The following is a 22,799-nucleotide window of genomic DNA, read 5'->3' on the forward strand; positions in this document are numbered from 1 at the left end:
ACTAACTGATTTCCCCCTTCTCCCCAGCATGGGGACATGAAGGAAGCTTCTACCTTGGATTTGTTTGCTCTTTGCAGTTACTGAAGGTTGTGGGATCCCAGGCAGGCAATCAAAGACAAATTGCTCCAGAATTCACCTGCAATAACATACCCTGACCACCAACAAGGTCTTGTCTGGTTGCATGCATTGAGAAAAAGACCTAGCTAATAACAACGCATTGCTTGTATGTAGCCTGGGAGTCCCCATCGCCAAGTAGTACAAGCAGCTGTAAGAGCAGGTCACAAGTAGAAGACACAGCACACCTTGTGCAGAAACAAACTGAGAGCACTAAACTTGCTCATCTGCTGAGTAAGTCATCTCTCTGTTACTCTGCTACAACGGTAAGCATTGCTTGCAAAGGATTAGACCATCTTTTATGGTTTTGCATCCTCATTTTCCCCAAGAGAGTTTTATAAGTGTTCCCTGTGTGTTTGCTCACTTGAAAAGCAGACACGGAAGCAGTCTGATACTGGGGGTTCCCAGATAGGAGCACAATATGAAGGGAAATGATTTTCAGACAGCCTGTTTCAAAATCTTTGTTTAATTTTTATTAAACACATAATTAACTCAACTGCCTGAACAAACAGTGAGGAGAAAGCCCTTAAGTCAAAGATTTACAAGATTGCCAACTGTAAGAGTTCACAAGTCAGGTTCTAGAACAACCAAGAAATTGGCTTAAAACCCAGCTCTCCCACCTGGACAACCACTCGGGCCACACCTTCAGGCCTTGCTCAACAGCCAGGTTAGAAATAAACCATGATTTTCCCAACAAGGGCTAAGTTTCTCCTCCAGTTCTCGTCACCTGGACCCCCTCAGCTGGGCTCTGCCTGTGAGAGCTCCCAAGACTCACAGCAAACATCACAAGGCTGCACAACCCTGAACGTCACACCTGTGTCCCCAGTCCACACAGCTTCCCTGCTCACACGAGATTTATTCTATGCAGAAAACAAAAACCAGCACAGACAGCTACTGTCTTTGGAGATAGCTGGTTGAAGGCCTGAAGTGACTGGCAGCAGTTGCATAGGCTTAGGTCGCTGTGATTTGCAGGTCATATTTTTCAGCCTCCTGACCACTATCTTGTAAGGCAGCAGGGAAAGCACATAGTCCCCTTTTCGATCCTGCTAAAACACAGGGTAATGGTGTTAACAAAGCCTTGACCAAATAAGGGATGGGGGAGATGAGGCTTCCCAGCCTGTTCCTCCTGTGGCTGTGGCTGACACCAGAGTGTGAGAGCACGAGGCATTCAATGCACGATTCAGCAGAAGATAAGAGATGAGAACAAGCCCACCCAGCTCTGAACAAGGGGGACCGAGGACAGCAAGTGCCTCACGTGTGATCAAGGATTGCACAAGTGATGCACTCTCTGCCGCTCTACTATTCCCTTCATCATATCCTCCAGTTAAAGCTGGCAGGGGTAGAGGTACCTCCAGCACCTGCTGTCCCTGCCGTTGTTGAGCTACACCTCCCCTTCTGCTCCTTCACCCCTCTAGCAGAGGGGGAACATCTCTGTGTCAGTGACAGGACAGGCTCCAGTACGTGGGGAAAGGGTCAGGCATCAGCCAAACCTTCCCAGCCCTGTGATCACAGGTCACCAGCCCTCCCACTCTGGGCTGCAAGGGCATGTGGAGATAGACCTCAGCACTTCAATCCACAACCATGTGCTGCTTCCTCTCCCCAGATTAGCATCTCCCTGCAGCAAAGGTATCCCACTGCAGAAAGCAACCTGATGCCTGCTTGTGGTCCCACTGGGCAGAAAGAGACAGCAAGATATGTTGCTCCCGGGGGTATTTAGTTCAGAAGGGAGAACTTGTGACTGGCCCATCCAACACAAGGATGACACAGAGGTCGTTCTGTTTGCCCAGTGGGACGCTGTATGAACAACTGTGCCCCAAACACTTTTATAAAAGCCTGTGTTAACTTGTGGAAATCCCTGCAGGATAGACTTGCTGACCCTTATTTGATAAGCCTCAAAGAAAAAAAAAGTTCTTCCAAATACAGAGGATGGGCCTCTATTTCTCAAGGCACTAAGTCCACTGAACTACTTTTCCGATAAGTAATATTTCTCAACTTCCACCACACTGCCCCTCCTTCCCTCAAGCTATTAGACCTTTCTTCTTAAGTAGCTGTCACAGAAGTGAGATTAGACACCAAGTCCCAGCCTGCCTTGAGGTTCTGCCATGAATGTGCCTAGCAGGTCTGCCCAGGCAGGGTCAGAGAGGGGATATCCAAAGATCCAGTGTCACTTAGGGTCGAGCCTGCCCCACACTGGCCAGGGTAGAGTAGAAAGATCCCCCCAGGCAAGGTCTAAACAGGATTTAGGACATGGCCCATACTGCTCCATGGCTAGCCGACCCTCCAAAGGGCACAGGGACAGGCAGAGGCCACGGAGAGCAAACATGAGCGGAGCCACCACAGCCTCTTGGCACCACGCATCGAAAGCGCTTATCCCACGCTCCAACCTCGTGCTCCTCCTGCCAGGATGCACACTCAGGCACCCGGTCTGGCACCCTGTGCCATCCTGCAGATGTCCGTCTTACCTGGGAGAAGTTCAGCCCATTCAGGGGGTGGCATTGTTCCTCCACCTTCTCCACAGCACCCGTTTGCTTCCTCAGCCGCTCCGCTTCCTGGGCCAAGTACAGGTCCAGGACAGGCACGCCTCGCGACTTGATGTCCACCTCAGTCAGAGAGTTCACCATCAGCATCACCCATACCGGCCTCTTCCGCTCCCAGTTGCCAGCAATGGCGTTGAAGAGGTAGTCTGCATACAGCCCTTTGCCCCGCTGGTCCGGGGTCATCCACAGTGGCATCATGAGCTTGACGTACTCCAGGTGCCGCTTGAGCCGGTGGTAGATGTCGTGGGGCAGCACGTCCTGGAGGTTCTCCCCCTGGGGCAGGAGCTGGCAGCTGGTGAGGGCGGAGATGGTATAGGGGTCAGTCAGGTCCAGCTCAAAGTACACGATGTGGCTCTGCTGGAAGGCCCTCTTGGAGTTTTCGGGGATGAAATCCCAGACGCGGGTGTACGGGACATGGATAGTGCCGAAAAAGTAAGACGGGGGATCTCTCTTGATAGTCCACAGGAAGGAGTTCAGCTCGCTTTGCTGGGGGAGAGGGAGACACAGCAGAATAAATACCAATATCCCCGCCCAACCACAGGAGCACAGGGGCCAAGGGAAACAGCGCTAAGCAAGCAGGTCACCTGGCTCAGCAGCTTGCCAACACTGGCGTTTCCTAAAGAGGCTTTGCTCACACAGACAAAGGGTATTCTTGGAGCATCCTTTTCTCAGGCTTTGAGGTCAAAACTCAGTTTTTATTAGTTAAAAATGTAAGAGGCATGGCCCTGGATTTCTTCTCCTGAAAGGCAACACTGGGCCTGCTCAACAGCCACGCTGCCCCTGCTCAGCACCAGCTATCCGCCAACACCAGCAACGGGGCACAGCCCGAGCTGCAGGCAAGGCACTTATCCAGCTTCCGCCTTGTAATGAGTCAAAAGCTGGCATCAGTTTGCTGAAGCAGAGCAGGACAGCAGGGTTTCAATCACCTTCACCTTGACAACTCTCACTTCAGCACAACAAGGCGCCTTTCCTCAAGGAAAATGCCTTGACACTTACTTGGAGCGTGCCACAGCACCTCTGGAGAACTTCCCATTCTGAACAAGACATTAAATGAACTAGTAACACAAAATATGACTAGGAGGAAGACCTGGTGGACCAGGCAGGAACACTGTCTTACAAGCATGTGGCACATGGCAGATACATACAGTCAAATTCTCGTTTTCTGAACAATGAGAAGCACAAGCAATATTTTGGAAAATAAGGGAGGAAACTCTGCCAGCCGAACAGCCCACAGTTTCAGGACATCCTCTTTTAAACAGCAGGGGGGGGGGGGGGGGGGGGGGGGAATCACTGACCTCTTTCTTAAGATCAGCTTTTAAAAACCCTCAAAAAGCACCAGGAAGCTAGAGTGAGACTTCATATATTTGTTTTGCTGCTGTATGTGTCTCACAGCATCCTCATGAACACCAAGACACAGGACTGTGCCAAGCCCTAGGCTACCTCCCAGGACAGAAGAGTAGATGAGGCAGAACCGACCCTGTTTGTTCCGTAGAGCCAAGTCAGTTTCCACCACCATCATGACTGACATCCCCTTCAGGGCTGCACTGCTGGTGCAGTGGTCCTTGCAGCAGTGATGGACACAAGCAATTTCTATTTGTCTGCACAGACAGGAAAAAGTAGCCTTTGCATGTCTAAGTCCTTTGCACATCCTGTCTGCACAGACCGGAGAGGCTTCCAGATGCCCTCAAACATCTGGCCAGGCTTTAGCTAGCAGATAACTCTAACCTCAGCTCTGAGGCTAAGTGTGCGTGTGTGCTGATCTAAGATGCCTGCCTGACTGCCAAGTGCAGAACAGGCTGCTTGGAGGAATTTATTGGAAACACATTGCCTATAAATTTCTGATAGTAAAGAACTGGGGTTAGAAAGGTTAATCCTGAAGATTGCTCTGCAGTGGCTCATCCCAGACATCATTCTCCAGGAGCTCTCTACGTCTAACCCAGGCCACAGATCAGGCAGCACTTCAGCAAAGCACTATTGCCAGTCCAGCTTACTGGTATGGACTCACAAACCAAGTAAGTCCCATCGAGCTCTTCAGACATTTCTGCAGCATGTCAGAGATCTGAAAGACACATCAGAGACCTGAGCTTTGGTAAGTATCTGTCTTGCTAAGACTGTGCTGCATCTCTGGATCCTACAGGACAGTCCTGGCACACACTCCTGAATGACAGACCTTAAAAACATTTTTAAGGCTGAATAAACACTGTCTATACTGTTCACTCTCTGTACGAGCTGAAACAACTAAGTAGTCCTCTGGGCAAAGGAAAAGCTAAAGACCACAGAGTGAAAGGTAGAGAAGATATAAGAGGGTCAGATGGGTATGGATTTGACACAGACGCAGAAAGAATAAGGGAAAATTAATATGCAAAGGCAAACAAGAGGGATACCAGGCAGGGCTTTGGGTTAGATGTAAAAGCTGAGTATTTGAGCTCAGAACACACTCCTTGCTGTAAGGGAGGTGCTGCAGAACTCATCCTTCAACCTCCACACAGTCTCTGCCTTCGTTAAAAAAAACAAGAATACAATCCCCCTGTAAAATGTACCTATCTAGAATGTCTACTTTCTAGAAGAGCTCCATGTAACTTCCCTCTTCTTTCAGTTATACCACCCCAAAATTTCTAGGCTTTATTTTTTTTTTTTAACAGGTTCTTAAATTTAGGCAAATCAGTCATACTTGGCTGCCTAAATAAGTGAACGCATTTGAAGAAATGTGCTCATTAACCTCAGTGCAATTATCAAGTTAATGAAGCCCCCTTAAGAAGCAAAGCCTTTGATTCACCAGCATTTTACAGTTGACCAGTGCAGTCACTAGTCCAGAGGGAAAAATGGGAGGAAACTTCACCGAGGTGAGAAATCGACTGGAGGTAGATGGCAGTCAGCAAGGAGGAATGACCAGCAGGGCTACTTTCTATCTGCAAGTAAACAAGAAGACAGAAGAGGCACCTCGGACAGGCTGGGAGGTCAGCACTCCTTCACTTCACACAAGTCTGGTCGCGTACGTGACAGACAGTGCACGAGCAGAGCCGCGATGGAAAGGAGTCTTAAGGAACAAGTTGCCACCAGCCAGCTCAGCTCAGCTCAGCTCCTGACTAAACCCTGCCGGAAGGCGCAAGCCCAAGGGGACAGTATCAGGTTTTATGCAACTGTTGTATGCAGGGTGTCAATGCTGTTCCGGAGCATTGTATGCAGCTTAGCTAGAAGGGTGTTTGGCATCACGCTTTCATGTTTTCCTCTGCAAATCCCCATGGCTTTTGTAATTAGATACTGAAAGCACGGCTGTACTGCTTAGCTCTGAACAGCACTGCTGACAGGCCACACAGGCCATCAAGCAGAAAGTAAATGAATCTTCCTTTAGAGGGTTTATGACATGGCAAGTAGAAGAAAACAAGCTGAGGCCTAGCAAAACTCCTCACAAAGTCCTCAAACTCCTCAAAGAGATCAAGATCCTACAAGAAGGTGCAACTGGGTGTTCCTGCAGGCACTTCCACACCAGCGGCTGCAGTCACTAGCCTGGCTACGTGTCCCAAGTGCTTCTGTACATTCCTGCAGCACCTACTTGCGCTCCCAAGTCCCCGTGCATCTCTTGGAGCTTGTGCATGTTTCCCTCTAGCTTCAGAGAGGGAAAAGTGAGGGTGTGTCTCTCCCGTAAGGCCGTAAAAGGGGAGCTGTTAAACAACGCACAAGGTGGCTGTGAGACAGCACAGGAGCAGTGGCACAGCTTGTTCACCATCGCCCCATACGGAGGGCCTGGCAGCCCCTTTCTCTCACCTCATTTCTCTGAGAGCACGCAGTAGATAAAGGTGCTAGAGCCCAACCTCCCTTTGCAGTAGGATCCTTTTAGGCAGCTTTTACATTAGAAAGGGGGTTAAAAAGCAGCATAACTTACAGCTACAGTGATGTCTCAGAGGCTTAAGTGAGAGTTGGGCTGTGCAGCTCCAGGAATTTCACTTACTTGTTGCTGATTTACCCAGAAGCGTAACAGGAAAAAGTCAGGTTCATGTGTGGATCGCCACGCGTGCTGCCGTCTGCACTCTCAAACGTGCGGGTGGTGCTCAGCACGTTGCTCATGTTCCCCCAGGAACGCCTAGGGGCTAGGGGAAGGGCTGGAGGGGCAACGTAGGGATAGCAGAACTCGACTCTCTGATTTTACTGCTGGACCGCAGACTTGAGGCTGTGTCGCGCCCTGCCACGGTGCCTCCAGCTGAATCCCCATCCCAGCTGGAGATATTCCTGAGTGCTCAGCGCTGCGGCACTGCGCTGTCTCCCTGCCACATGTCCCCAGGTGAAACCCATGGCCTCCTTCCTTCCTTCCACCTGCTTCAGCACAACACAGGTTCTGACTCAGAGGTATATATATTTTTCCTTCCCAATAGGTTTCTTCTTTAAGATGCCAAAAACAACTCCCAGATTCAGTTCTTTTTCAACGGACATGGTTAGCCCCAACAGCTTGCTTTCCCATCAGTGTTTGTAGGACCACTATGGGGTGCAGCCTGTAGTCTTGAAATACATAAATATTACTGCATTCATCAGACAGCACAAATCATTTCAGGTGCCGACAATGATTCTGCTGGAAGACTGATGCCAAACAGGATCAGAGAAACAGTCATTTTTCTCCTGAGTAACTATTTCAAAATGACCCACATGATGCATTGACTACGGTAAATAAAATCACTGAAAACATCCAGAAAATACATAATGCAACAAAAAAATGGGAGAAACACAGAACATTTCCAGTGGTGGCACTCTGAGCATCTAGAAAAGGAGCAACATAGTGAAGGGAACTTAACAAAATAAATAAATAAATAAAAATAAATTCAAGAGAAGGTGGTTTCAGGGATATAGGGAAGGAGGGCTCAGAGGGGAGATCAGCTGCTGTCCAAAGACTGAGCAACTGGATGTGAACTCCAGAGCTGGGAACCTGTCCTGCCCACGTGACGAAGCAAGTCACAGCACTTCTGCTTCCGTCCACCTTCTCTCCATCTCATCTATGCAGACTATAAATTTTTCAGGACAAAGTGTATGACTCGCTATACGGGTGCCCTGGGGCTTCAGCTTCCTCCAGGGCCCCTCACCTCACCTCTCAACATCACAGCTGGATCTCCCAAATCTCAGCCCAGGATAAAGCTCTCTCTCAGTCCACAACAAAATTCTCTCTTTTTTCCTGCTACAGAAGTCTGAGCATGTGGCATGCAATATCTCACCCAGGCAGCCCTTACTCCGTATATGGCTTTCTCACTCACTCCTATCTATCCTGGTGTCCTATCTTGTCATGCTCATTTATACCTTTTTGAGGCAAAGACTGTGTCTTTACTCACCACAAAGTGGCCCACGCACCTACAATAATGCACACAGAAATGCTAAACACATTTTTAATAGTCATTCTTTTGAGCTTTTGCCCACTTACTTACATTACTGACACGCTCTTAAACTCAATTTAAGACTGTAAGCAGAGCTTGCCTGGGGATAAACACTGCACTGGCTACAGCTATTAAAAGAACACAAATTCAGTCTCCACTTACCAACAGTGAAAAATAAGAATCACATTTTCAACTAAAAAGCCAAGGACTGACAGCAGACAGATTGCTTGCTCTACTAAACTAAATACATGGGGAAAGATTGCTGTTAAAATTAATTGGCCTCCTATCATGAACAATGCATTGTAAATTATTAACCAGTTATAACCGCAAGCATTCTGCTGTTAATCCCTGGATTCTGGTTTTAAATTTTTCAATATACTCCAGTGTTTAGCAAGAAGAAAGCACCACTAGGACACATTACTTAGTAACTGGGATATGACCCAAAGGATCTCAGCATCCTTTCTTTTAGATTAACTGTTTTCAAAGCTTTTCTTTTTCCAGTCTGTTTCCCAAAACAGACTGATGGGGCATATTATTTTTAACTATAATACGGAGTGACGATGAAAAAGCCCTCTGAAGAAATATAGTGCACTCATTCGTTAAAATAGCAATTCATCACTTTCAGGCAGAGTTTACATATTTCTTTCAAGATTGAAGCTCTAAAGGACCCAGCAAGAAGAAAGGCATAGCGTAATTCAGAGAGGTAAGAATGCACAAAAGTTTCTGTAAAAGGTGAAGATACAAACAACATGCCTTCCATGAAGATGCAGGCACAAAGAGCAGTACTGTTTTCAAGGGGATGGAGTAAATGTTAACACAGCATTTCACAACGATGTTGCCCTTGCACCCAACACCTTTGCAGATAGCCACATGTCATTTCTAGGACAGTGTGGTTACCACCACTGCCCTAATGACCCTAGGAAACAGCCTGCCAATACCAAAACTACAGGTGGTCTTACATTTTAATGGCAGAGTAATCAGCAGATAATGAGATACCATTAACACATTTCACCTCCAGTTTTGCTGGTAACTGGCACATGTCCAGTCAGTCACTCTGACTCCTGAGGAAAACTCCCTGGATGTCCCACCCCTGTCCCACCAAGCCAGAGAATTGGTGCTTCCCCAATACCACTTCTGCACAGGCTCTCAGGGGCTCTCCCCTCCCTCTTTCTCATTCCCTCTAACTCTTCGCAGGTGCACACCAGCCCACAGCTTCATGCCCTAAAGAGGAAGGGGACACCAGAGGCTCAGCATCACGGCCAGTCACCTAGAAATCCAGCTGACATACTGGTTCCAGCCAAAAGCAGACCGCAAGGCACCAACCCTGACATAGGGACTGAGCCCCATCTAACCCAAGCTCGCGTAACTCAAGCTCGAGTGGACACCTCCAGTGAGTCACATGTAGCTTGACATAGGGTTAAGTCAGCAGTGCCCTAAATCCTGGGTTGCTGGTGGGGTGGCACGGCTGGAGGCAGCAGGGCCCTACCAGGGAGATGAGCAACACACTGGCGTGCATGCAGGGAGGACAGAGGGAGAGGTCATAGAGCATCTCGGGCCTTCTCCAGAGCTGAAAAGCTTCCTTGCTGCTCCCCTAGACTGCAGTCTGGATGTGGCACCTCCCTAGCGCTCCCTTAACAGCTGTGCTAGAGGACCTGACCCAGTCTGGGGCAGGAGCTGAGCACAGGTGGGAGAACACATCCCAGGGCTACCTTGTGTGCTCAGCACCTGTGGTCAGGGTGGCTCCAAGTCCAAGCAGATGACAATCAGGAACCATCTACTTCTTTAACACTAAGTAAGCTCAGGTACACTTTTCTGAAATGATTTTGGGTGTTTTCATTCAGAAACCTCATGGATAACTGCTTGTTTTCGTTACCTTAAGGAAATGACATCCTCTTTGTAGGCTTTACATCAGCCAGAATACCACCAGCGACTTGCAGCTGCGAGTCCTCAGCTGCACTCACCATCCACCTGGGCCAGGTCAGCCTACGCTGCTCCTCAAGACTGTAATGAGGCTGATGAACTTAGAACTTAAAGCTTAGCACACCCTATAACAGTATTTCTACTTAAGGGGCCGCATTTGCTGGTTCGGACCTCCTTCACCATTCGTGGCGTTAAGCAAAGGCCAACAACGTGTCCCCTCGCGTTAAGCAAAGGCCAACAACGTGTCCCCGGAGAGAGGAGCAGGCAACCAAGCTACACTGCGAAAGCCCGTGCTGCTCTAAGCGGTGCAGCAGTGCTGGCAAAGCACACGCTGAAGCAAAGCATACTGCTGGGGCTGCTCCCAGGACCTTCCTCCCCGCTGTCCCGACGCCGGGCCTCCGAGAGGGGCAAGGCAAAGCAGGAGAGCGGACGCAGGTGCAAAAGTCGCGACGCGCTGGTCTCCATCGCACTTCTCCACCAGCACCCGCTACGCCCGTGCTGGTGCTTCCACCCGGCACACAAACCGCCCCCAAACCACCGCCCCCGCCGTGGCTCCTCAGCTGTCCCCTGCCCGCCACCGGCCCCCCCGGGGGGGGGGGGGCAGAACGCGGCACCGAAGCGCCCGTGTCCTCGGGCCGCCGGGGGCCACTCGGGGCCGGCGCAGCTCCGCCGCCGCCGCCGGGCCGGGACAGGAGATCCGCGCACCGCCCCGCGCACCGCCCCGGCTCCGGCTCCGTCTCCGCGGGCGCTTACCTTGCGGCGCAGCGGGCAGGCGGCCGCGGGGCCGCGGCTCTGCCGCGCTCTGGCCAGCAGGAGGAGGGAGCTGTGCAGCAGGCAGACCCAGCCGGGGTGCACCATCCCTGCGCCTCCCCAAGCTGGCACCGCTTGGGGCTAGCCGCCTTTCTTTTTTTTTTTTTTTTCCCCCTTCTTTTTTTCCCTTCCCCTTTCCTCCCCTCCTGCTTCCACCCCCCCCTGCTGTTTTTCCTTTTTTTCTTTCCTTTCTTTTTCTTTCTTTTTTTTTTTTTTTTTGCTTTTCCTTGCCCGGCGACCCAATCCTAGGGCCCTCGCCGGAGCGGCCCCGTCCCCTGGCCAAGCCCTCCAGCCGCTGCCCCCTCCTCTTAAAGGGTCCCGTGCCGGGCGGCGGGGGGAGGGCGGGGAGGGCGCGGGCCCCGCCGCACCGGGGGCGGGCGATGGGGCGGCGGAGGCGGCGGCGGGTGTCCCCTCCGGCCCCCCCGCGCCTCGCCGCCGCCCCGGCTGCAGGCACACGGCGGCGGCCGCGGCTGGTCCCGGTGCTGCTGCCGGTACCGGTGCCGGTGCCGGGGGGAGGCGGGCGGCTGCGCCCTCCCGGCCCGGGGCAGCCGAGCCCGCAGGCAAGGCAGCGCTCCCTGCCCTGCCTGCCCCTGCCCTTGTCCTGCCTGCCTCTGCCTGCCCTTGCCCCTGTCCCGCCTGCCCCATTCTTCCTGCCTGCTTCATCCCATCTGCTCCCTCCTTCATCCTGCCTGCTCCCTGCCTGCCTCTTGCCTCATCCTCCCTGCCTCGTCCTGCCTGCTCCCTGCCTCGTCCTGCCTGCCCCATCCCGTCAGCTCCCTGCTTCATCCTGCCTGCTCCCTGCCTGCCCCTTGCCTGCCCCTGCCCCATCCTGCCTGCCTCCTACCTCATCCCGCCTGCCCGCTCCTGTCTGCCCCATCCCGCCTGCCCGGGAGGCAGAGGTTGGCTGCAGCTTGTGTGCTGGGGGCTGCAGAACTGCACCTCCTGCAGAAGTGCCTCCTGCGGAGCAGCGATCCCTGGGGAGGCAGGGCATGCATGTGTGTGTGTGCGTTGGGGGCTGCCGGGGTCATCCCCCCGGACTCCGGTCTGGGGCAGGCAAAAGCATCTCCAGCCTGATTCGGGCCCACGGCCACCCCGGCAGGCCTGTGCCACCTGCCCTGTCCAGGGCTGGCCGGCGCACATGTCCCGGGCAGCTCTGCGGGGCCGGCCCGGGGGTGGCGGCGGTGCTGGCTCTCACACGTCCGAGCACCGGGCAGGGACACCTGCTGCCGCCCCAGCCCGCGGGGTGGCACGTCCCACGGGGCAGCGGGGCCAGCGCCGCTTCGCTCATTCCCGCGGGCACGAAGGCTGTGAGGGTGGTGGGAAGCCTCCCGAGGACGCAGCCGGCCACCGGCAGCGGCGCCTGCGAGGATGGAGCTGTGCTGCCCATTGCTGCGCCCGCCGTCTGAAACGGCATCGTGCGCTGGCGGGAGCAAGGGAAGGGTTGCGGTGGCGGGGAAAGGTGCACGTCCATCCCACCAGTGATGGGCGCGTGTCGCTTGCTGGGGTTTTGTTCCGCCTGCTTGTTTTCAGTGTTAACGTAACCATTCCTGCCACTCGAACGCTTCAGGTATTTATCTTTTCTCCCCCCACTAAAATGCCCATACAATAGTCTCCTGCAAAATAGTGGGATGTTCCCAACTGTAACCTAGATTAAAAGAAACCATCGAGGAACTTTCAGAGGGATCCTATGTTAGGCAGCTTGTATTTAACAACCTCCTTGTCGCTGCTCTGCAGATCCCACGTCCCAGTGACCCGGCGTGGAGCTGCAGCTCTCCTGAAGCCCGTATGAAACTGAACGTTGTAATTCTTCCCAAAGTCCTTTCACTGCTTATCAGTTTCTCACTGAGCCGAGGACAAGGGATCTATTACTTCTAACTCGTGCTTGTCTTCCTGTTTCCAGATGCCTGTGCCATTTTGTGATTTAGGTTGTTGTGTCAGTGTGATCCATTAAAGGTGAAAAGTGCGCTGAAGAGTGCATTACCTGCTTAGCTCTAAAATTCGGACGTGTTTTCTGAAGAGACTGGTTCAAAGTATTTAAAGCCTCAAAAAGTGCATATTGTTATTAACCTCACTCTTAAAAATGTTGAATGAAGCAGGAAACATGTACCATTTTTTTCTAAAGTGTGAATTAAAATAGTGAACTCTCATGCCTCTCAGAATATTTGGTAATAGAAACTTCCTGATAGTTTTAATATGGCACTTCTAGTTCACATATAGCGAAACTGTTAGCACTTTTAGGGCTGAAGCTAATGAAGTAAGAAAACCTTTAAAGTTTGAACACTATGCCCACCATGATGTGTGAAGCTATTGTATGGTATGTTCCCTCCTGCAGCATCGTATTTGTTTTAATTAAAGATCTCTCAAAACTGAAAAAGCCAGACTCTTTCGCAGGAATAAATAGAAAAATAAGAGAGGTCAAATGCAGGGGGAAAAGTTATGCCACTCCACAAACCAGAGTGTGCTTGCTGAAATAATGAAACAGGAGGTTTCTCTTAGTGCAGATCTTTCTCGATGTATTTCATCTTTGCTCTGGGTTCAGTAGTAAAATTGTTTACCATTTCAACTCTAGCAGTCATTATTAGGCTCAATACTCTCTTAGGATGCATGTGGATACTTATGCTTTTTATTTTTATTTATTTTTTAATAGCCAGTAAACCTGACATTGTTTCACCCTGAACTAGATATGCTTATTTGCACATGGACAAAAATGGGTGTAGAAAACTCTGAAAAGGGCTTTATAATGTTGGACATCTCCTCTGAAGCAATGTCTGTGAAAATACCATGTGCACAGCAATGGGCAAACTGCAGACCAGTTGTTTCAGGCTCTTTGCAGACTCAGGCAGCCATTATTTCTTTAGCTTTACCCTATTCTTATTTTATGCTCAGTTTTTTCAACCTCAGAGAGGCAAACCCCTAGCTCTAGGGTTAAATTCGTGTTCAAAGTCAATGGCAAACCTCCTAGCAACTCACAGAGAGCAAAGATGCCATTCCCCAGTTTTGCTAGAAAAGCTTAGATCTGTAGTACAAACTAACTGCCTCCAGGAAAAAGGCAGCTAAAACCAAACCTTCAATGTCTTGCCTCCCCCTATGTGCAGTGCTATATTTCTAAATACTATGGATTTGATGGGAAGAATGAGCCTGGTAATACATGAAATGCATCTTCTCTCATTTGGTCATGCTAACTATTTAGAATAAAAACCATTATCTGACAAAGAATATGGAGTATATCCAATATGTAGTAGTTATAATCTGTATTTTAGTTATTACTCTTTTTTTTTTTACAGCAGGGGAAAAGATGACCTGCCATTTGCCAGCACTACAGATATTCCTATACTTTCTGGAGCAAGAACTAAGGATGTGACATATTTCTTCATCATCTTCTCAGAAAATCCCTTATTTGAAATAGTGAGTTTGCTTGCTAGTCACAGCCTTTCCAACCAAACATCACTCTTAGAAGCCGGGTACTAAGCACAGCAACAACATTTTTCTGCTGTGGGACACAGTAAGCCAGCCCCGTATTTGGTTGTATGTATTTCTGGGCTTGGAAGTCATATAGCATTCATATACTACCTAGATCAAACTGTAGAGAGTAAGAATACATCTTTTGTGGTGCAGAGATGTGCTGCCAAATTGATTAGGTACCTTCCATGTGGCTATTTTTGGTGCCTTTTAGATCTACAATCCCAAAATAAAATAAATAATGACACTTTCTGAAACATGCAGCTCTCAGGCGTACAGACAATGCAGATTAAGATGCTGCTTGGCTGTATTTTTGAACTGGTGGGAAATGCATTCTTTGTGGTGAATTGCTGATGGAAAATAGGGAAAGAGGAAGGACAAAAGGAATGTTCTGTAAAGGCTTTCAAAGTAATTTATACTTTCACTGCAGCATTTCAGTAGAAAGCCACATCCTAGAGCCGTTAACAGAAACCTACGAGATAAACCCAGCATTTTCAGTGAATAAAGCTCTGTTGAGGGCTTGGGGTTTGTTTGTCCCTAGCAAAATGATTTCAGTACGACTTCAGCATGTGTTTGGAAGTTAAGCACGTGCTTATGTACTTAGGTACACAGAGCAGTTGTATGTACTAGAGATACAGGAGAGGTGCACGGAGAGGCCTGGGAGGAGGCACGGGGATAGTCTCCTGAAGCAGGCATCATCGCTGAGACAACTGCCCAGAGCAAGACAGCCTAAAACTTCTGCGGAGGTTTATTTTGCTACTATAATAGTGCTATTTAGATAGCACGGGTATGTCCGTATCAGAGCAAGCACGTTGGACACACCTCTCCAACTTGCATCTTAGCTACCTTACATTAACGGTAACTTGCTATCCCTAAGAAAGCCACCTTGTACAGCCAAACACAGTCAACGTTGAACGAAAACTGTCACAAAAGAGGTTTGCACAGATCTTTGACAGAGTATATTCAAACTCTGTAAGCAGGCTGGTCAGTTATGATTCACCCACTGTCAAACACGAATAGCCTGGTTTTGGACTCAACATGCGTTTTAAGTATCATGGAGGTTAAACATGAGGATTTGCTCCCATTTAAAATTATGAAACAGATATCATAAAGCAGAAAATAAAGGAGGCGAAGGCGCTTTCTTCATTGGGTTGAGAAAAAGTACTCTACTTTATCTGCATTTGAAAGGAAGTTTGCTTAGAAGGATTGATGTGGACTTCAGAGATTCAGAAACACAGAGCCCCAATTATGCCTCCAGATAAAAAGGGTTAGTGAACTTTGTAGTATGTTACTGTATGAAAGTGTTAGGTCAGCTGGAAGGGAAATATGGGGAATATATTACAAAGTGAAGTGGTTACATGTAATTATCAAGCATAGTCAGCCAGAAGGCAAAAATAAAGAGGAAAGAGTGGAATTCTGTTCTCTAAACACATCTTAATAATAGTAATCTCAATTTGAATGGAGAGAGAAAGCTAAACAAAAATAAATCTCTTAGGCATTGAAAGGAGGTGAAGAGAAAGTACATGACCAGAACAGGGAGCTCTGAATTGCGCTAGCGCCCTGGCACTCCAGAGATGAAACAGAGGATCGTCTAAAGTCAGGCTAGAAAGAGTTGAAGAAGGACAGTTTGCAGAGTTTGCAGTTCCCTTCCCTCACTCTGAAAATATCTTTTTAAAGACTCTGATCGAAAAATAGGGCTTTTTAGAAGCTGAGAATAAGGTGCTAACAAGCTAGTAAAAATTGAGCGGGTTATTCAGTTATTAATTCATGATTTTAGAAGGATAAATACAAAGGTTCATCAAAATGACTAATGCATTATTTTATTAAATACAGTAAATGGTATTACATCTTATGCAGGTGGAAAGTATCTGTATCCTGAGGTGCTTAAACGGAGGGCCGTGTCGCAGTGTCACCCTGCTACAGCCAGGGAAGCAGGTACGGACCACAGCTTCGCAGTGCGGTGGCTGGAGTGAAACCAGCTGCTTTTCTCCACCCGAAGGGACATTTGTCCCTCTCCCAAGGACCCCGCAGCCTGAGGCTTTGGTGCAGCTCTGCGTTCGGCCTGGCTGTGCCGTGAAATCGCACCAAGGACAGCCAGCCAGCGAGCAGTCCCATGTGGCTCAGCAGGACCAGGTGGGAAGTCCAGGTCTTCCGAACCAGCTCTCTCTGGGAGCGGTAGCCCCGTCTCCCCGTGGGCCCCAGCCTTGGAGGCAGAAGACTCGTTGTTTGGGCCTTGTAAAGGGGGGACTCAACAAACCCACCTCCTTTTCCAGCCTGTCACCAAGAGAGATACAGGAGCACGGGATACACCAGGTGGATCCTGGTCTTGTGCATAGAGAGTTCATGTGGGAAAGAGCTGGGAAGTTTGTTCCCCCCAGGAGGGATCCACAATCTGTAAAACCTTTGGTTTACATAAGTGCATTTCTGATGTCTTCCAGGAAATTTCAGGATGGTTTCCCAGTGAAATAATGGAGGAAAATCTAAAAGGTGTAGAAATGCATTGAATTCAGCTTATCCCCTAAATTGGCATGATCTTTCAGGACATCCCTGGGGGGAAAAGGAGGCATCCTGATTTTTTAGCAGTGGGAAGAAAAGTTTTCACCAATAGGGTAGGAATTTTTCCAAGAGATTTATTTTTTCCTGGTTTTCGAACTTAGGTTAAAGTTTTAACAGTAAAGATTTATTTGCTTAAATAAAGTTTAAGCAAAGCTGTCAGGATTCAAGACACTTTATAGGGAACACCCTAACTTGTTACAAAATGTAGTCTCAGCAGTGTATAATGTGGGTTGTTAGTAAAAAGAGATAAATATGTGGTAAACATTGCCGTGCAGTTACAAAGGCAGAAGCAGGCACTCCGAATGCATTGGGGAGTGGAACTTCAGCGCAAGCAAAACCACATAATTTTGATATTGACTTCAGTGAGGCTGGGATTTTTCTCGTTGTGGTAGTGGTCAAATCAGGCATTTATGACACCACAGAATTCCCATGTATGCACAAAATAATCTAGAACTCAGTTTTGAGAAGTATATACAAACACAATGTGTTTGTTCATGTTAACCGTATTTTCTTAATGCCTGGCTACCTCCCCCAACTCACACTGAAGTCATCATTAAGTTTCATTCAAAATGAAGGTGCCATCTGCTTTCAATTAGGAACAGGTGAACTGGTGCCAGTTTCAGGTCTGGGCTTGGGCAATCTCTGTTTGGAAATGGATCATCAACCTGAATATGGCCTTTTTGTGGTGATTTATTGCCATTGCAGTAAGCTGCTGGGGATCCTGCTGGGCTATTTACTAGGCAGACACACAAGTAAATGACCATCCTTGCCCCAAGAAATTTAAAGCTCAGATCCTGGCAGACACACAAGTAAATGACCATCCTTGCCCCAAGAAATTTAAAGCTCAGATCCTGGAACAATTTACATAGACACTTTGCTTCACACACTGCCAAAGGTCCCAGGAAAATTAGAGAAGCAACATTCTGGAAATGTTACACAGAAGTTGAGATTAGCCTTGAGCTTTCTCAAGAGTCCAAGTAGCTGGATATGAGCCTTTCAGTGATTATGCAATACTTGACTGTAAAGATACTTCTTTTATGACAGCACATCAGTGCAGCAGAGCTGAAATTAAGTTTCTGTTCTACCTCTATTTTCATTGGTAATTTTCTTCCAGACAGCACTTGCTTTGCTTTCAGCCCAATGGGGATTTTCTTTCTCCCCTATTGAGGAAAACGACTTCTGTTTCTCATCAGGATTGAAAAAAACAAAAAAAGTAGAAGAAGCAGCAGCCAATAAATGTTCTTTCTGTCTTGACATACAATTCTTGTACCTTTTAATGTTGAATTTATTTTCCTGAAAGTTTTTTTTCTTTTTTTAATAATTGCCCTTCAATCATGGCTATTGCACCTACCTTTCTAGAACACCTAGGTAATCCTGAGGAGCTGAAAAACTGTCCCGTCCCTATCAGAGATATCACTAGCTAAGTTGGCCATTTCCACTGGGAACATTGTGCAACTCCCTTAACCATCCTGCACCTGATTTGTGCTCTCTTCACTGAGAGATCTCTCCAGGACTTCAATGACAACAGCATTAATCCCCAAACTCTGTGTTAAAGATGTGCTACAAACAAAGTGTCAGTTACCTGTCCTGTGCCATTACTTATCACTGTGGTGCCCTTTCAGTAAATGACTTGCCAGGGACATGAAAATACCAGGAGCACTGGCAAGCTCCCGACCAGGAGTGCTCCCCAATGCATACTTTAGGAAACGGGCAGCTCCAAGGCTGAACCACATCTCCTCTTTGGGCCCGAGATCTAATCAAACTCCATGTCATGCAGAAAAAGAGACACAAGAAGAGAACAAGCAAAGGAAGCTGATCCAGTCAGACCTCTGTGATTAGCACTAAATACACATAAAACCATTGAAAAGGGGAGTTCCTGGGGAGCTGGTTATCCCCAAGGATCTCTCCCCATGGTGTGAAGATGAAGGACCTGGCACCCAAGTCATGTCCTCTGCTTTGTCAAGCCAGTCCCATCCTTCACTGGCCCCAGGGCCCATGCTCTAAAGCTGTTCCACCCTCTTTCTTTGCCTTGCAGTGATGGACCAGGACTCCTATCTAAGATGCCATGGACATCTGCAACTATTTTAAACAAAAGCTTCATTTTTTAAACACCAGAGTCATTTGCTAGGATGAGCCATGAGCTTTCACATTGCCTGGTGAGAGTCTGGATGGAAAAGCCTAACTTTGACATAGAAAACAGAAGTAGAAGGACCTGAGGACCTCATCAAGCACTCCCTTCAGCCAGGGCAGGAACAACTACTCCCTAACTGGATATTGCAAAAATGCAATGTCCAAAGCAGGACTTCGCTGAATTTTCCAGGCTCCCTCCCCTCCACAGCTGAGAACTAGACGAGCTAGCTAGTACTTCTGCCAAACACAGTCCGTATTCTCCCCAAGCCATTCAGGGGCTGGCTTTTATCAGTGACCCACAGGCTAATCTGCTTTAATGAAACTGCATGTAAAGGGTCAGAGTTACATTCCTGAGTCAGACTTCACAAGATTGCGTCCTAGGTACATACCCACGCACAGACAAGATCTGGGCGAGATACTGGGCATAGATATTTAAGAGCACTTAATGCTGGCTCCAGTCTCCATTCTCTGAGGCCAAGAGTCATCTGCAGAAAGAGGGATTTGGGTACGTGTTGTTGTTCTTATTCCTTGCTCCTTCTCTGATCCACAAAGATACTCCGACCAGAAGGTGACATCATGATTTCTGTGTGTGCATCCTACTTTCCCAGATTGGTCTCTTCCCTGCTATTCATCTGCATAAGAATCAGGCCACTTTAGCAAGGTTCAAGCCTCAGTAGATAGCCCAATCTCTGTTAAACATCATGGACCATCTACCCCTAGGTCCTCTTGCTCAATAGCTGCCAGCATCACAGACCAGTGACAGGGCAATGTATGTATAGACTCTGCACAAAGTGTGCATGCTATAGCAAGCATTTGGCCCCGTGGAGAGCCAGCTGTCATAGCTCTGCACAGAGGGCAGGAGGGCCATACTCTCAAATAAAGCAAACTGGTCGCAGCGTAGGAAGTCATCTTGAACAGTTCTACCAGAAGGAACTGGTAAAATGCCCAACTATGCTTTTTCGGATTCTAATTTCCTGGTCCTATGACTCATTCGTAAATGCCAGACAGTTGAGTACAGAACATTAGGGAAAGCATCCACAAGCTACAGATAGCATTTTAAATCCCGCTAGAGAATGCTTCTTTCTTCTGTTCTCTACTTGATTGTGGCTTTTCCATTGTCAATAAGGCAGGAATGATCAGTATCTAACATGTGTCAGGCTGTCTCTAGCAATGAGATAGAGGGGCATTCATGCAAATGAAGCACATAAGTGGACAGAAAATGTGTTATTATCAACAATACAGAGACTCTATTCTGAAGATAGCATGATTTTAGGGAGTGGTGACATCAAAGAAAATAGCATTTCCTAACTGTCTCAGAACTTAATAAAATGTTTTCAGCTGGATACCAAGGCTTGGAGGATATATCCCGGTTACTCTCAAGTCAGAAGATCAAATAGGTGGGGAAGTGAGGCCAGGGCAAGGTTTCTCCAAACATTTGGCTGTGCATAACTCACTAAAATTGAATATCATTTTCATTTGCCATCCTATAAAGTGGGGCCTCTTAAAAGCCAGATACACCCTGCAAAAGGGAATTATTTATGTAAACAAAAATGCAGACAAATGCACTGTAGCAGAACTGCTGCCAGCATTGCTACACTAGCTTTTGCGTCACCCACGCAACTGCTGTCCCAGTGTGAGCTGGCAAGGGAGATGCTTGCTGCCTCTTCACACTTAGCACTCCCCAAGACCCTCTGCAAAGAATGACTTTTTTCTCCCAAACTCTTGCTCCTGCATCTTGCCTGGTGACGCTGCCAGCATGGCAGCTCGGGCCTGGCAGGGCTGATGGATTTGGGCTTGGTGCCTTGCACATGCAGCACAATCACTGCTGGTCCCAGGCTGGCCCATGTGGGCTCCTCTGAAGGGACCGCTCACTGGTAGGGTTTAGCTGCTGCCTGACTACCCACACTGGATACTGGAGGGCTATTTTTTTTACAAAGGGGGCTTTCCTTATATATGCTTACAGCCATGACTTTTTGACAGATTAGCCAAACTTTCTATCAAGTATAATCACTTTTACAATGCATTTTTATGTAAAGGTTGGACATCCGATGTGGGGTGACCAGTAGGGCCAGGGAGGGTGAGGCCTTAGAGGTGCGATCAGGGAAGACATCATCATTCTGCTTTTTATGGTGAATCCTGCATGTGTCAGTATGGTGAAAGGTGGTTACGTCCCCCTGCATCCTCCCAACTCATCACCAAGGTGGTGATGTTAGAAACACAAGGGCTAATTCAGCAGTAATGATCTCAAGCTGGTGCTAAAGAGCCTGCAAGGAAACTCTCTCAGCTCACCCGTCATGCGCGGCTAATACACCAGCGGAGAGACCAGGGCAAGGTCCAGTTTCACCCCGACATGCTCTTCCTGTGCTGGCACGGAGCGAGCTCCTGCCAGGTCTAAAAATGGCCCGGAGGCAGAGCCACTGTAACCCTACACGCGGGGAGGAGATTTCGCTTTCTCACGACGTGTGCCAGGGGGCCCCCGTAAATTACGAAGAGACCGTCCGTAAAGGCTAGAGGGTCGGCTATTTGTTTTTCATGAGGAGCCTGGACCTGTGCTGATTTGTGACGCTCACTTGGAAGTCCCTTGCTGTGTTTTCTTTTTGGGTGTTTTGCACGAGACAGCAGCAGCGCGTGGGCCATCACGGCTGTTGGAAGCACCACAAAGTCTTTCCTAAGCAAGCAGGGTGTTAATCCTTGGCCAGACCCCAGGGGAGGAAATGGCATAATTTGCCTCCTGTAATTCTCCCCGTTGTTCCCCTCGGATACAATTATACATTGTCACTTCCTGGCCTAAGTGTCAAGTCGTCCGGGCTTTAATGCACCCTCCTCTCTCCCAAATACCTACTTGGAGGCCAGTTTCTCACCCAACACCGGTAGCCCTTGGAGGGCCCGCTCCCTCTGGCCTGCTGTAAGAAGCTTGCAATAGCAAGACAAATACTGAGCGTGCCTTAGCCCCTTATCTGTTAGCGATGAGATGGTGCCTCCACACCCCAGAGGACGTGTTGTTCTCCAGAAGCACCAAAACATTTTTTAATTTAACCTGCCCATCTGCCCTCACACACCGCCTCTGACCTCAGAAGGTGAGTCTTGTTGCAGGTAGGAAAAGCTGAGGGAAGGGGTATTTGCAAATTGCCCTGATGTGTGGCAACAGTGTGGTCAGATTTTGAGTTTTGTCACCTCGCTGCCATCACCAGATTGCTCCCTGTGAATGAAATTCAGTCGTGTCCCTGCTGGCTGTGTTTTCAGAAAACTTCAGGGAGGCAAGTCCCCAGCTCAGCACGCAGCTGTCCAAGTTTTCTCGAAAGCCGCATGAGTTTGCGGCTCTTGGTGCACAGAGGGATGTATACACTGCACAGGCCAGGGTCGAGCTGAAACACCCAAGTTAGAGCAAATGCCGGCGGGTCTGCAAAGCTCAGCACTGCCACGCGTGCAGGGGTCAGGTGTGTGGCTGGCCCACGTGGCACTGTGCCGCAACGAGGCAGCTCTGCTGCTGCTGGATCTACCGCTGTGACCAGTGCTCTTGCTTGCCGGCCAGCGTCATGGAGCCACGAGGAGTGAAGATGAAAAGCTCCTCCAAGGTAACACACTGCAGCCAAGGAGGCTAGCGTATCTGTTGCAGCCATCACTGTCAGGAGCGTTATTATTTGATGTTCATCAAAGCAGAGCCAGGAGTTCAGGACTAGGGGGTTCTTGTGGTAGGTGCCTCACAAACCTAGAGGGGACAAGCTACCCTCAGACGGTGGGGAGCCTGGCAGGAAGGATGGGAGTGTTTCCTTGGAGATTTGGGACTGAATCCAAGACCTCCCTCTGTTTACACTGTAACTAGCTGCTCCTATAATAACCTCACCAAAATATTACCAAGACAGAGACTGTTCCTGCTAGGGCCAATAGTAAGGAATATGAAGGGACTCTGCAAAAATTT

General features: G+C 48.8%; 1 protein-coding gene across 2 annotated transcripts in view; it reads right to left on the reverse strand.

Annotated features, from left to right (window-relative positions):
* Nucleotides 1–10,785, reverse strand: part of TRABD2A (TraB domain containing 2A) — an 82,354-nt gene extending 71,569 nt beyond the window's left edge. For both annotated transcript variants that reach the window (XM_064501429.1, XM_026098160.2), the window contains exons 1-2: nucleotides 10,679–10,785; nucleotides 2,577–3,137 (exon numbers count right to left, since the gene is read on the reverse strand). In XM_064501429.1, coding sequence (XP_064357499.1) covers nucleotides 2,577–3,137; nucleotides 10,679–10,783 — 666 coding nt within the window. In that variant the 5' untranslated portion in view covers nucleotides 10,784–10,785. The remainder of the gene's footprint in view (nucleotides 1–2,576; nucleotides 3,138–10,678) is intronic.
* Between the last annotated feature and the right edge of the window lie 12,014 nt (nucleotides 10,786–22,799).

Source organism: Dromaius novaehollandiae, chromosome Z (genome assembly GCF_036370855.1).
Source record: "Dromaius novaehollandiae isolate bDroNov1 chromosome Z, bDroNov1.hap1, whole genome shotgun sequence".
NCBI classification, from domain to species: domain Eukaryota; kingdom Metazoa; phylum Chordata; class Aves; order Casuariiformes; family Dromaiidae; genus Dromaius; species Dromaius novaehollandiae.